General features: G+C 45.9%; 1 protein-coding gene across 1 annotated transcript in view; it reads right to left on the bottom strand.

Moving 5' to 3' along the window:
• The window catches only part of LOC146045375 (potassium voltage-gated channel subfamily KQT member 1-like), a 131,424-nt gene that overhangs the window by 14,191 nt on the left and 101,366 nt on the right, over positions 1 to 15,867 (bottom strand). The window contains exons 6-15 of the mRNA XM_083164154.1: positions 14,536 to 14,632; positions 12,785 to 12,925; positions 11,640 to 11,750; positions 11,435 to 11,530; positions 10,295 to 10,417; positions 8,145 to 8,283; positions 5,886 to 6,009; positions 5,702 to 5,777; positions 4,473 to 4,567; positions 2,529 to 2,575 (exon numbers count right to left, since the gene is read on the bottom strand). Of these exons, the coding sequence (XP_083020280.1) occupies positions 2,529 to 2,575; positions 4,473 to 4,567; positions 5,702 to 5,777; positions 5,886 to 6,009; positions 8,145 to 8,283; positions 10,295 to 10,417; positions 11,435 to 11,530; positions 11,640 to 11,750; positions 12,785 to 12,925; positions 14,536 to 14,632 (1,049 nt within the window). The remainder of the gene's footprint in view (positions 1 to 2,528; positions 2,576 to 4,472; positions 4,568 to 5,701; positions 5,778 to 5,885; positions 6,010 to 8,144; positions 8,284 to 10,294; positions 10,418 to 11,434; positions 11,531 to 11,639; positions 11,751 to 12,784; positions 12,926 to 14,535; positions 14,633 to 15,867) is intronic.

Here is a 15,867-nt window from a genome sequence, read left to right as displayed (position 1 = left end):
ATGTATGCGCTATATAAGAAACTGTTAATAAATAAATATACCCGCATCTCTTCTCACTCACTTCCCTACATCTCAGCTCTTACTCACCTACAATCTATACCTGCATCTCTTCTCACTCCCTGCCCTACATCTCAGCTCTCTTACTCACCTACCATCTATACCTGCATCTCTTCTCACTCACTTCCCTACATCTCAGCTCTCTTACTCACCTACAATCTATACCTGCATCACTACTCACTCACTTCCCTATATCTCAGCTCTCTTACTCACCTACAATCTATACCCGCATCCCTTCTCACTCACTTCCCTACATCTCAGCTCTCTTACTCACCTACAATCTATACCTGCATTTCTTCTCACTCACTTCCCTACATCTCAGCTCTCTTACTCACCTACAATATATACCCGCATCCCTTCTTCCTCACTTCCCTACATCTCAGCTCTCTTACTCACCTACTATCTATACCTGCATCTCTTCTCACTCACTTCCCTACATCTCAGCTCTCTTACTCACCTACCATCTATACCTGCATCTCTTCTCACTCGCTTCCCTACATCTCAGCTCTCTTACTCACCTACAATCTATACCTGCATCTCTTCTCACTCACCTACAATCTATACCCCCATCTCTTCTCACTCACTTCCCTACATCTCAGCTCTCTTACTCACCTACAATCTATACCCGCATCTCTTCTCACTCACTTCCCTATATCTCAGCTCTCTTACTCACCTACCATCTATACCTGCATCTCTTCTCACTCAATTCCTTATATCTCAGCTCTCTTACTCACCTACCATCTATACCTGCATCTCTTCTCACTCACTTCCCTACATCTCAGCTCTCTTACTCACCTACAATCTATACCTGCATCTCTTCTCACTCACTTCCCTACATCTCAGCTCTCTTACTCACCTACCATCTATACCTGCATCTCTTCTCACTCTCTTCCCTACATCTCAGCTCTCTTACTCACCTACCATCTATACCTGCATCTCTTCTCACTCACTTCCCTACATCTCAGCTATCTTACTCACCTACCATCTATACCTGCATCTCTTCTCACTCACTGCCCTACATCTCAGCTCTCTTACTCACCTACCATCTATACCTGCATCTCTTCTCACTCACTTCCCTACATCTCCGCTCTCTTACTCACCTACAATCTTTACCTGCATCTCTTCTTACTCACTTCCCTATATCTCAGCTCTCTTACTCACCTACCATCTATACCTGCATCTCTTCTCACTCACTTCCCTATATCTCCGCTGTATTGTGTACTAAGATCTGTGCTGATAATTGTGCTCTGTTTTTGATATTCTGTCACTGTTATGTCTAGTTCTGTGTACCCTGTACTGTTATAAAGGCACCAGCAAGTGCATAATGCCGGCTCCGAGGTGACCGATGGCAGGAGGCGAGAAGGGCTTGCTGCAGCATGGCCTTCGTTAACAATGACCTCCCTTGTCTGGACATGCTTGAACGAGGGAGGGGGTCATTAACAACGCTCGGGAGCGCACATCATTAACGTCAGGGAGTGTACACACTGAGCAATATTGTCCACATTATCCCTCAGGAAGCCTTTACTGAGCGATATTGTGAACAATATCACCTAGTGTGTATGGGGCTTAAGATGTAGTGCTATCCCAAGAATGATGAACCCATAAAAGCTAGATGTGGCCATTTAGGGACTAACCATTGATGGTCACCAACAAGGTTTAACATCGATGGCATGAAAACAGGGAACGACTGATGTTTGCACCATTCAATGACCATCCCTACTGTGATGAGTGGCAGGCGGCAGTCCCGACAGGAGGCTAATCTTCATTCTTATGGACCAATGGGACAAAAAACAAACTGCATGATGGCGGAGAACCACCAGATCTCTGCCATCGATGGTAAAAGCATCAACTAACAGTGTCAAGTCATCAGTGGTCGATGTCCATCCTTAATGATCACTCCACCGCAGTCCATTGACAAAGGCTTCTTACTGGATCCTCCTCCCCTTACCCATATGAACAGTAACACCCTAGGGTAACTGGGGGTGCAAACCTAAAAACAAATTGGAGCAAGTCCCTTATGCATTATGTCCTTTGCTATCATTACCACTGTAAATATGACTTCTGTAACTTGTATCATTAGTGGGTGTGAACCACATCTGTAGACCAACCCCAGGAACAGGGCGACTCCTGGGTGTGGTTTGCACCCCCAACAATGCCGTTTTCAGTTACAGAAAACACTGACCACTCTGCAGTAGCAGGGAGCTGGTTGCTGCACTGTGACATTATCCTGCAGCACTAGGCTCCTATCACTGAGGAGGAGCTGGCCGTGAAGGAGAGTCTCCAGGGGGCAGCTTAACATCTGAAGGAATGCTTGGCACATCTCCAGGGTGATATAATGGGACTTTCCCTCCCATGAAGCAACGCCACCTATCGCAACGGGCAGTTACACAGCACACCAGGTATCACGGACCACGGTGATGCCACTGCATTTATATGTACAGTGTGCAAAATACATATGAACAAAGGACTACCTGAACCAGAAAGAAATAAAGAGGGTTTCCCCAAGGACTGGTCAAGCCTGTAAAGAAAGAAGATAAAATAATTTGTAATTGATATAAAATAAAAAAAATACAGAATTAAACACATATACACAAGTTATTCTCACTTTGACAGAATATTAGCGGTATATTTACTAAAGTAAAGCCCCGTACACAGAATGCGATTTCAAGCAATATGGCCGGGGATACGGTCGCTGAGTGACCATATTCACGTGTGTATGGGGTGAAGGTCGCTAGGAGCGCGCTCCCGCGACCAGCCCAGTACTGGTTGGATGAGCATGCTCCTGTGACAAACGCCTTTCTCCTGCAGTGACCATTGCTGGTCGGTGATGAAAACGGGACACTCATCGATTTGGTCGCTGAGCGATATTAAGTCAAAATCTCTCAGCAAACAAATCTTAAGGGTTTTCAACAACCCTTAACAACCAGATTATACCAATCATTTATCTAGCACCGTCAAGAAGAGAATATCTACAATCTGATTGGTTGCTATGGGCTCAGCTTTTGTAAACTTGCACTTAATAACCCTTTTCAGACCAGAAGCAAATTACTGGGTTAAAGATTTTTAAACCTAGGGTTTCTTTTGGTGTGAAAGGGTCAACACTGGTCTTAAAGCAAATTCCCGGGTTGAAAACCTTTAACCCGGTAATTTGTGGGTGGTGTGAATTGGGGTCAGTCTGCACCCGGCAAAATTACCCAGCACTCAAAAATGTAATTGCTGGTGTGAAAGGGGTATTAGTAAACAAACCCCTTACTGTATTGTTTTATTATCCTGTTTTTTTTACGCCATCTAGATTCCTCCAGTATTAGTCATTTTGATTTTCCCTATGGAATGTGGGCCCCACAACAGTGCACTTTACAAATAGGATCAAAATAGTAATAAGACTGTGTAATAACAGTAAGAGGGCCCTGCTCGCACACTTATAATCAATAGGGAAATAGGCATTGATACACAAGGATAACGGCTACATATTGCATATAGGTACAGACCGAGTGTAGAAGTTCTTGGTGGGCTCTATAATCAACTCGGGAATGTTGAACTAGGGTCAATGGGATGTGAAAGTGACAGATGAGAAAATATATAAATCTATGTGCGGACTGTATAGAGGTGATGTAATAAGGTAGGATAACTTAAAGGTTGTGATCGTTCTGGAATATGATAAACTGGCCTATAGGGATGAGTTTTCAAGGCATGCTTGAAGGTTTTCCAGATTAGAGGAGACTTTAAAGGGGCATATACAGTACGAATTTGGCTTAACCATTTTAACAATTTTGACTATTTAGGAGGGTATTCCCCAACAGGGGAAATATTGGTACTCACCTATTCAATGCTGCCATTAATGACAGCATTTAAGGGTGTCCGATCCGACTTTTTTTTTTAAAGTAGGATCTGTTTTGTCTGAAACAGCTGCGGCTTATCGAATTCACGGCTGTTTTTCCCCAACCAGGGACTTTCCGACACACGACAGTCATAACTGTGCATTCAGACTGTCCAGTTACTGTCGGATCGGACAAAACAGCCCAGGATTCCGACTGTTGGGACATTCCGACAGTCGCCATCCAAGATTGAATCCCATAGTCAAAATCGTAAGGAAAGTTAGCCAAAATCGCACAGTGTTAAGGGGTTTGCGATACCAATGTTCGGCCCCACGAGGTTGGCATTGCAAGTAAAAATAGACTGCAGGCATGAACTATTTTTTCTATGGAGCAGAATGCAGCATTTTTGGATAGTTTTAAATATATTTAATTTTCAACGTTGTTTTTGCTTAAATGGTAAAAAAAATAAACATATATCAGATTTGGAAAGCAGGGTTCATAAAGGTGACTTTTTTTATCAAACGAATACATGGAGGAATGTGGATCATTTCCGCTGAACAATACTTTCTGTTAATAAGAAATAGAGAACAAGCAAAGCACCTTCTCTGAAGTTCCTTGATTCTGACCATCAGATTAAGATGACCTTGGGAATATTGCTCAATGACGTCACGTACATCGTAGGGCTTCCTTGCTTGCTGCACAAACGAGGGTGAAAGGAACAACAGATTAAATTACGACCATTGTTTCACGGACTATGGGGGGGAATTTAATCTGTGCCGCTAGTTCCCCCGGCAGAAATAGCGGCACTCGCCTATTCAATCCGCTGACTTTCCGACACTCATTGATTTCCGGCGGTCGAGTTCCACCGGCAGAAACAGCGGCACTCGCCTATTCAATCCGCTGACTTTCCGACACTCATTGATTTCCGGCGGTCGAGTTCCCCCGGCAGAAGTAGCGGCACTCGCCTATTGAATCCGCTGATTTTCCGACACTCATTGATTTCCGGCGGTCGAGTTACTGTCGGATCAACAGAAAACGCCCCAGGTTTTTCTGACTGTTGGCACATTCAGATTGAATACCCCCCTATGACTACGTTGCAGGTCATGTTTTTCCAAGGAGGATGAAATGCCTCTATGGAACCAGCCGCAAAGTCATTACAAACTATGACATTGGCAAGTAGAAGAAGATGCTCAAATATAAAATACAATATGCATTATATGAAGAAGAAAAATATTTCATAAAAAGTTGTCATATGAGGCCACTAAGCCTTGGAGAGAGATGATGTGGAAAGATATAAAGTACCAGCCAAACAGCTCCTGTCATGTTACTGGCTGAGTTTGAAAAATAGCAGATCAGAGGCGATTAAAGGCACTTCCAGAAAACCATGGCACGCAGCACAGGATGCTTTGTATTGGCCGACATTAACCCCTTGAGCGGTGGGATTTGCTGGGGCAACCAGGGCATGTTTGTTCTGCCACAGCAATACTCACCACTCAAGGACAGCAGCCAGTCTCGTCGTCCCCCCCCCCTTTCCCCCCGCGATCTTATGCCCCGAACCACCTGATCACTGGTGGAGTGCTAATGGCGGTGGCAGCAGCAGCAGGGGATCTCCGGCATACGGTTGCCAGAGCACAGAGGTCAGGGGGGGAGCAACAGGAGGGTGCCACTAGAGGTGGGACAGCCCGCTGTGGCAGCGAAGCTGAGCCAGGAAAATGTCCATGCATACCACTGGTTGAAGCGGTTAAAGTTCTGCCACTGAATATATTGAACCAATGGATTATTAATACACAGACTTATTACGGAGTTTCCCGGAAAGTGAGAGAACGCACCTGGAACCTCTTCTTTGCCACAAAGTACTGCATTCTGCGGATTACTTTGATTGCTGCTCGATGATGCTCCCGCAGCCTGCCACAGAACAAAGCATTAGAGACAGGGATGTGTCTATTATGTGCCACTCAAGGTCGGACTATATTACTAAGCACTGACTACACACTATAACATACGCAGCCTTACTCTGAGATGTGAGTGATTGGCGTCAGCAAGGTGTCTGCCTCCATGTCAACATCATCGGTGAAACTGTTTGTTCTGATAAAGGGACCAGAACCGATATCCAGCAGTCCAAAGGTCTTTTTTGTTACTGTAGATAGAAAGAAAAGATATCATACTGTACAGATATTTACTAATGTGCTCTACAGCAGATCACACTTTGGTGGTGATTCAACGTCGCTCGCTAAGCGGTGATCGTTCGGCCGCCTGGCCGAACCCCACAGTATCAGGAGGGGAGCAGAAGACCCATTTACCAAGCTGTACATCAGATTAATGTTAATGAAGTTCCGAAGGCAATAATCTGACATTATCATATGAGTGTGGAGAAACTAGTAATAAGCAAACAAGAAATCAAACAGAAGCAGGTAAATATATGTAACATATACACAAACACACCATATGCTACTTTGGGGTAGATTTACGAACTGAGGGGTAGATTTACGAAGTGGCGTTGATGTGTAAATGCGCTATCCCCGTGCGTTATAGCAGGGGATAGCGCATCGCCTAATCTATCACACCCGCCGAGCGTTTACTCTAACGCCGGCGGTGTGGGGCAGGAGGCATAGCGCAGGGGCGATGTTTTGCACTGCGCCCCTGCCTCCTGCCAGATTTATGAACGGTCAGCATCGCTGACCGTTCCGCCACCTGCAGCTGTCGACTTCGCCAGCTGCAGACGGCAATGCCTATACCTAACAGCAGGGACAGCGCTGTCCCTGCTGCTGGGGCTGAGCTGCGCTGGGATCTCGCGAGACTAGCGAGATCCCGCGCATGCGCAGTAAGCCGGCCGGGGGGGAAGGAGACGGCGCATCAGTATTAACTGATGCGCTGTCTCCAGGAGGGACATCGCCGGAGGGGGGAGTTAGCGCTCCCCCACTCCGGCGGCAAGATCTTAATAGATCTTGTCGGTGTCCCCTCCTGCTTCGCCTCGCTAATGAGGAACTGACGATCAGTGGAATATGACGATCAGTGGAATATGCGCTATCCCCGTGCTTCATGGCAGGGGATAGCGCTTCCCCTAATCTATGACACCCGCTGAGCGGGTGTCTATCGTGCGGCGCTGTGGGGCAGGAGGCATAGCGCAGCTACGATATTTCGTGCTGCGCCCCTGCCTCCTGCCTAATTTATGCATCACTGACCGTTCCGCCGTCTGCAGATATCGACTTCGACAGCTGCAGGCGGCGATGCCCTATGCACACAGCAGGGACAGCGCTGTCCCTGCTGCTGGGGCTGAGCTGCGCTGGGATCTCGCGAGACTAGCGAGATCCCGCGCATGCGCAGTAAGCCGGCCGGGGGGGAAGGAGACGGCGCATCAGTATTAACTGATGCGCTGTCTCCAGGAGGGACATCGCCGGAGGGGGGAGTTAGCGCTCCCCCACTCCGGCGGCAAGATCTTAATAGATCTTGTCGGTGTCCCCTCCTGCTTCGCCTCGCTAATGAGGAACTGACGATCAGTGGAATATGACGATCAGTGGAATATGCGCTATCCCCGTGCTTCATGGCAGGGGATAGCGCTTCCCCTAATCTATGACACCCGCTGAGCGGGTGTCTATCGTGCGGCGCTGTGGGGCAGGAGGCATAGCGCAGCTACGATATTTCGTGCTGCGCCCCTGCCTCCTGCCTAATTTATGCATCACTGACCGTTCCGCCGTCTGCAGATATCGACTTCGACAGCTGCAGGCGGCGATGCCCTATGCACACAGCAGGGACAGCGCTGTCCCTGCTGCTGGCTCTGAGCTGCGCTGGGATCTCACGTGAGTAGTGAGATCCCGCGCATGCACAGTCCAGCCGGTTCGGGGAAAAGCAGACAGCGCGTCAGTGTTAACTGATGCGCTGTCAGCTGGAGGGGACATCGCCGGAGGGGGGAGTTAGTGCTCCCCCGCTTCGGCGGCAAGATCTTAGTAGATCTTGTCGGTGTTCCCTCCTGCTTCGCCTCGCTACTGAGGCGAAGCAGGGACTGTTATAGCGGCGCTCTTAGCGCCACTATAATAAATCTACCCCTTTGTTTGATAGTGACATGTAAGTACATGTATTTAAAAGGTTTTGGATTTATAACTGTAATACTATTCATTTGGAATATACAGTACACAGGTTGTATTCATTTCGCACTGCTGCGTCCATCTCTGAATCCCTGTGCTTGAAAAATGAGAGGAATTGGTTGGCAGTAGATCGCTCTCCTCAGCTTAGTTAATAGCACATTGTGAATAATCATCACGATAATATTATTACCGGTATTTTCATATCCTTCCACTGAATAGCTGTCATTTTTTCTATCGTCTCCGACGTGATCGTACGTGATATGGGGTATGTTCAGCATTTTCTCCGTGGAACCTTCTTCTTTCTCTGTGCGCATTTTCTTTCTCTTAACCTAGAAACATTTTCACATGGTTCCTCTAGTTACTATTATTACTGCTGACACCAAGACATTATTAAGTCCAGTCATGCACAGGCCGTTGGGTCGACATATCTTAGGTCGAAACATAAAATAGGTCGACGTGGCTAATGTTGACAGGGTTGTAAAGTTGACACATGCATTAGGTTGATAGTTAGGTCAGCTGAGTTTTCCATATTTTTCGGGAGCCGACATGTGCCGACAGGCAGTATTTCAGAGCGTGAAGGGAGAACAGAATAGTGTTGTGAGGCACCATGGCTGAAGCCACGCGAGAGGACGCGGTACAATTTGTCTGTGTCCATGTCGGCATTCGGGACAAAAACCATAAAAACACAAGTCGACCTTTTCACTGTCGACCTAGCCATTGTCTATCTATACTTATCTCGACCTTCCAACCCTGTCGACCTTAGCCATGTCAACTTAGTTCATGTGTCGACCTTGGGTGCCAAATGACTGCCCGACCGTCGGTACTCTGACATCGGAATCCCAACTATTTAAATGCCAGACAGTCAGGATCCCGACGGACAGGGGCTATTCTCCCTTCTGGGGGTCCACGAGCCTACAAGGGGCTTCTTTGTGCTCGCTCCCCTGTCAGACCACAGAAAATCGGGATTCTGATGTCGGGATACTGACCGCCATACCACCCCCCCCCCCGTCAACATTCTTTGCTCGACCCAATGTATGTTGACCTAATATTGGTGGACCCTACGACCCCCTACCCATAAGCATGTGGTACCCACAGCACAGAAGCGGCATCGGATTTATGTATATATAACCAATCACTAGAAGCTGAGGGAGAATTTGACCACGATGGCTCTATGTTGGGAAAGCCCTCGGTACAGTAATGGTGAGATGTAATTGCCATTGCTGGGTCTGTGTGGCCAGAATATATAATAATTGATTTTTGATTTAGCGGTGCTAATTATTATTTCCTTAACTTATACCCAATACTATGCTCTCTGCCAATCATCACGGCTATGTAGGAAAAATGTAATTATATCATACATTATATTATTATATCGAAACACAATGTAAATGAATTTATGGTTCATCGTATAAGTGCCAAAACAGTGATACTGTATAAACCTAGATATACATCGCCGCCCTTCGCCTGGCAGCCGCCGCGATGCTGCCGCATATGTACTAACATAGGCGGCTAGCATCGGGCTGCGGTGACTGAGACCCCCGCGATACCTGTGATGTGGTCTGTGGGGGTCTCCGTCACCTCTCGGCGGCTGCCAGCGTCCCCCAGCGTCTCCTCCTCCCCCCTGAAGCCGGATGTCCTCCCGGCTGTGACACCTGCTGGGGAGGAGGAGATCAAAGGAGGACAGGAGGGGGCGCGGACGGCGAAAGAAGCCAATAGGATTCTATAGGGTATCGCCACCCAGAGGGCGATACCGTACAATGCGTTGACGGGGCGGCGGGCTTTTAATACATAGGGAAATGCGGTAAAACGGGGGTTTTACCGCATTTTCCCGTTAGTACATCCCGCCCCAAATGATTTAATTCTGGTCTCATCCCGATCATACAAATGTAGAATAACTCAATATGTGGCAGAAGGCAAAGTCGTTTTTTTGGTTGTAATTAATATATTGTTCCCCAAAACATCGCTGCACATATTACAGTGTTTACATGTGAAACAGCTGCTTGGAAATACAATAATATGGCACATATATGTAGCTGCACGATTACAGTAAAGGTTAAAGGTCATTATTTTAGTTATGCTAGAACAGCGGTCCTCAAACTGGACATGCAACTAAACACACTTCAATGATCCCTCCAAACTATGTCCAGATTCACAAAGACCACACCCATATCCATATCCATCCAAACCACACCCATATCCATCCAAACCACACCTACATCCACTAAAGCCAAACCAGCTTCGGACTTTTTCAAAAAGTCTCTAGCATGGCAGGAGCCAATTAGTTGTTACTTTATCTCTCTCCAAGTTTTGATAAATCTCCCGCAAACAGTCATACCATACCAACACAGTTTTCTTGGGTTTTGGGCTGGGTGACATGATGTGCTGATTCCTCTGTGCCTTTCGAATGTAGATCTTCCATGTTGCAGAATCTGGGTTTTCTGCAGCATAACACCTCCATGCTGTCTGGAATACAGAGAACACCAAGGTTACTAGGCAACAAGGGATAAACCGTTTCAATCCAAGTTTCATATTTCTGAACATTTCTATAAAGGCCCAGAATACAAGGACAATTGTGTATTGCTAAATGCTGAAAACAGCTCTATTTTATATATAATATATAATATTAATACACGTAGTCCATATATGCCCACACAGGGGGTTTATATTTTTACCATGCTTAATCAATGTAGGATTAACCGAACTATGCCTCATTATATATTATTTACAGTAGGATGTATGTCTATTTACAATAGAATTAATCTTTTTAACCATTGGAGAGGTTGGAAGAGAACACACCACTGTGCTATAGAGATCACAGGAATATACACCTTGCTGGTCCTATTAGAACGCAGTATATTTGATGTGTATCATGGAGACTTGGACTATAGAGATATCATCAATTTCTTGGGCCAATTAGAGGTCAATACAATTCTCTATACCGTTGAATTCTGAAAATCCAGAATCCAACGTAGAGATATCGTGCGCTGGTGACATTTAAAATTACCTTGTCCCATTGAATCTTTAGAGATTCAGATGAAGAACCCCTGATGAAGTCTTTTGGAGAGGAAACGCGTTGAGTTTTTGCATTTCCAATGTCATGTACAGTATGAATATGAATTCTGGATCAAAGAAATCGTGTACAAACATCTGAATAAATCTAATACATTTTATTGGTTTTAATAAATATATGATTGTTGACATCAATGGAATTTCCTTGAATTCACCTTTGGCGACTATTGTCATTGTATATTTGTTTGGCGCCTGGTTCACTCTACTGAATGTATTTATTCCTGGGGTGTGGGCCCCCCTCTAACAGAGACCCTAGTGAAGCAGACAGCCATTTCGGGAAGCCTGTTTTATTTAACGCAATAGGAGGGTTTGTTGTGTGTAATATATTTTTTTTTGCACATTTACAAAGACCTGTGTTGTTCCTTTTTCTGTATCAGGCCCCTCTATAACGTGCCAAATGTCATTTGCTACCTGAATAAGAGATGCAGCTGCTGGAATCTGACGGTTAAAGTGCTTCTGCCTCTGTTTTTGCTGTACCTTCAAAGCAAACCCCGAGCCAAGTATACCCTGTGGACGGAGACAGATGAAACGGTTAGGCGTGCAGGAATGTAATGGCGCACGTGGCTATACAGTAGGCTTATGGTACTACTAGATCATGTTTGGTGGCTGCTCATACCGCTGGCAGTGCAAAGAAGGAAATGGCGAAAACTGAGAAGCAGGACGCTATAGTTTTCCCAATCCACGTCTGGGGAACCTTGTCTCCATATCCAATGGTTGTGACTGTTACCTAGAGACAGAAAGCAGCTGTTAGTCTAGGTAGGACAAACAAGGACTTACACTGGACAGAGGGCAAGTCATTTATAAAACCCCACTAGATCTGTTATTGCAATATGCCCTGGCTTTACACTTTATACGCCAGTATGCCCCCAGCATACATCACTGCTAGGGTCTGCTCTAGGGAAGCTATGGGGGTGCCTGTGTGTGCTGGGAGCCCCAACAATCTGAAAAGGTGAAGCATGCAAGTCCTACCAACACTCTCCCTAGTAGTCACTGTGCCTCGGTGCCCTCCCGGAACGGGATAAGTAGAAGAACAGAAATGGGCGGCACTCCGGGGAAACTTTCAAGGATTTAATATGGTGAGACGAAAACCAACGTTTCGGGTTCAGGGACCCCTTTGTCAAGGTGCTCAAGTGTAAACATTGATTTTGGGAGAGTTTTCCCATTCTTTTTAAAGCAGCAATCAATTACATGGCAAAACCAGGTTGATTTTGCCATGTAATTGATTGCTGCTTTAAAAAAAAAGGGAAAACTCTCCCAGAATCTCTCACTTTCTGAAACTCTCACCCTATTACATTTGACCCCTGGTGCCGGCAAATCTATTTCAAGATCCCTTTACTACAACAATCATCCAAATTGGATGCACCATCGATTATCTGAGCACCTTGTATATCGGAGTGCGAATGAGTCTATGTGAATCTCAGCGACTCAGTGGCCGAAGCTTTTTTTCCCCACTAAGTTCCATTGCGCTCTGTATAAAGACTCTGTAGTAAACATACATACAATATATATATACATATACAATAAATGAGCACAGTCCCCCATTGGCATCAAATTGCAAGTACAATGCATTTTCAAGTGGGGATTGGAGGTTGTCCTTTTTGACCATGGCACATTTAAACAGAATGGCCAAAAAGTACTGGATAACCGGATAGACCAGGTCCCAGGTTCCAGACCTGTAAGCCGAAAGATCCTACTATACCCCTAGCGATCTCCTTGCAGTGGATATCCTATGGGATAACTTGCTGGGTTCTGCATACTCACAACTCCCCACCAGAGAGCATCGGCATAGCTGCCAAACTGGTACTCTCCAGACCCATCTATGGCATCTTTTTCCGCGAGGTACACAAAATAAGAAGAGAAGATCAAGCCCAGGAAGCCAATGTACAGTGTTGTGATCAGCTCCTTGAAAATAAAACACAAATGAGACATTCATCAATAATACTTTAATACAAGGATTGTTGTGTTTGGTATCAGCAGATAATATTGTATGAATTCAAATGAAAATGGTATTTGTGTAACAGTGAAAAATGCAATAAAATAACACAATTGTATTATCTATAGGAGGATGATATTAGCAATATTTATCAACCTTATTAGGGAGCGCATGGGGAGAGGTCATTGAGGACAGGTAAATGTAGGTGAGTACAAGGGTATGTCACCTATTTATCTAATAGCAGTTATATCTGATACCTAGTTTCGGAGTTACCCAACTGCCATCAATAGGGATTGTAGTCTGGGCATTTTTTAGGTATGATAAATAGAGCAAATTATCATCATCATCAGTTATTTAAATAGCGCATACACATTCCACAGCGAAAATTCACATTAGTCCCTGTGGAGCTTATAATCTATCTTCCCTACCAAATGTACACACACACACACACACACACACAGACGTTCTAGGGCTAATTTGTTGGGAGCCAGTTAACCTACCAGTATATTTTTGGATTGTGGTAGGAAACCGGAGCACCCGGAGGAAACCCACGCAAGCACAGGGAGAACATACCAACTCCCCACAGTTAGGGCCATGGTGGGAATCGAACCCATGACCTCAGTGCTGCAAAGCAGTAATGCTAACCATTACACCGTCTGTGCAGTCTACAGATTGCGTAATGCTTACATACCACCCCCCAAACCTGAAGAAACATGTTAAACATGGTTCCCCTTCCTACAGTACGTAGTCCATCCACTTTATCATTCAGCCAATCAGTGATCCTCTCTGTAGCAGTTATAATCCAGATCCCGGTCTTCTCTTCTAAGAAATATAGTAGGCTGTATAGGGCTAATTCCAGCTTTGCAATCATTTATCGGCATGCACGGAATTAAATGCGAATTCATCAGGGACCGTGGTATGGATAGAAATGCCCAGATATAATAGTGGTGTCCATACGCAGGTCTATAGGGGCGCTGCATCTGAATGCAAATGAGATTTTTCTCTGCCAGGATCGGACTGGTGGATTCAGCCAGATCCAATTTGCCATGTCAAGATAAGTCCTGCACACATGACCAGATGTGGTCACGTGTCACATTTTGGTCTGGTCACTAACATCAGCGTGAATGCTGCCTCTCATTCAGTGGCATCACAAAGGGGTCTCAAACCCTTAGCCAAGTGGCCACACCTTATTCATGCGACCACTCCCCTTTCACCAGCACGCACATAGCATTTCTTGCTGCACTAGGTGTCACCGAATCTGGGGACTAGGGATGGGCATTCGTCTACAAGGGCCATCATTGGTTTCACCCATAGCTGGTCTGCCTTGCTTTAGTATCGACTAGGCTTCGGGCCAATCAGAGCCTGAGGTGAGGCTTTGTGGGAACGTCAGGGGTGGAGCTAAGCTCCATGTCTCGACACATTGGGGAAGAAAAAAAATGATGTTTCCTTATCGATGGTTGCCCACCATCAATAGTAAAAGTACTCAACATCGGTCATATACATTGATGACATTGAATCATTGATGGTGTGTCGCTGCTCTCTTTATTTCATTAATTGTACAGAAGCGGATGCAACATACCTGTCTGTGTATAAAAACCACCGATCCCAGTAATCTCCAGGTGCCACCTTGACGATCAACATGTAACATTCGTAAAATCTGCAGAAATCGGATTCCCCTACCAGACAATATCAGTTTAATTAACGGACAGTCTTCATGAGACAATGCGCCTTACTCATACGGCTGGTTATTACAATCCCATAAAATATATCCTTAACATTAACCAGACTCACAAATGCCATAACTGAGGGTTGAGACAGCGGTTCTGGTTATTAACAAAAACATACAGTAGAATTTTTTTTTGAATTTCCTTTATATTTGCATTGATGAATTACTGAAATAGGTCATGTGTTAATCCCTTTAAAGTAATTAAAACTAATTAAGAGTCTATATTTCTCAACAAAAGCTAGTTCTGCACCCAATGTAGAAATGATCTCACTAAACCCGGTTATGGTCTGAAACGTTATTTCAAGGACTAACCCAGAAATAAGGGCGAGATGTACTAAAGGGAAAATGCGGTAAAACCCCTGTTTTACCGCATTTTCCTATGTACTAAAACCGGTTCGCAGCGATATCGCAGGGCAGGGTATCGCCACCTTTGGATGGCGATACCCTATAGAAGCCTATGGACTTCTTTTCGCCGCCCGCCGCGTCGCCGCAACCCCGCCGACCCCCCCTCTCCCCCTCCCTTGGGCTTACCTTCTTGCAGGTCCTCCTGGACCCCGGAAGGTAAGCCCTTCCTCCCCCTAGCAACGCAGCCGGACGTCCTTCCGGCTGCAGGGGGGAGGAGGAAGCGCCGGGGACAGCTTGCTTAGCTGTCCCCGGCGTGAAAGCAGCAGAAGCCGGCTGGGAGGTGACGGAGACCCCCCGCAGACCACAGTACAGGTATCACGGGGGGCCTCCGTCACCGCATCGCGATGCCAGCCGCATATGTTATTACATATGCGGCGGCATTGCGGCGGGGGGGGGGGCGAAGGGCGGCGATGTATTTTAATACATCCCGCCCTTAGTGACTTAAGCCCTGTATTCAGGACGATGTATTGAGCGCGCTCCCACAACCAGCCCTGTACTGGTCGCTGGTTGCAGGACCATGCTCCTGTGATTTTAACCTTTCAGTGTTGTCTTGTCAGGTAAAATTTGCTGCTCGCTATTAAAAAAACGTGGCACCGTGTGTACATACCCTTTAGAAACCAGGGAATTCAAATAAACTACACGTTTCTAATGGTGTGTACACACACTGTGGGCGGGTTGTTCTCACATCCACATCCCCCCTCCGCCGATATAATTATCGCATATGCGATTATTATGGCAAAGGACAGCTCTTGCGTTAAGAGATGTCCTTTGCCATGAGCC

The sequence above is a fragment of the Crinia signifera genome, chromosome 11 (genome assembly GCF_055691185.1).
Source record: "Crinia signifera chromosome 11, ASM5569118v1, whole genome shotgun sequence".
NCBI lineage: Eukaryota > Metazoa > Chordata > Amphibia > Anura > Myobatrachidae > Crinia > Crinia signifera.
This window is presented reverse-complemented; position numbering and strand designations above follow the sequence as displayed.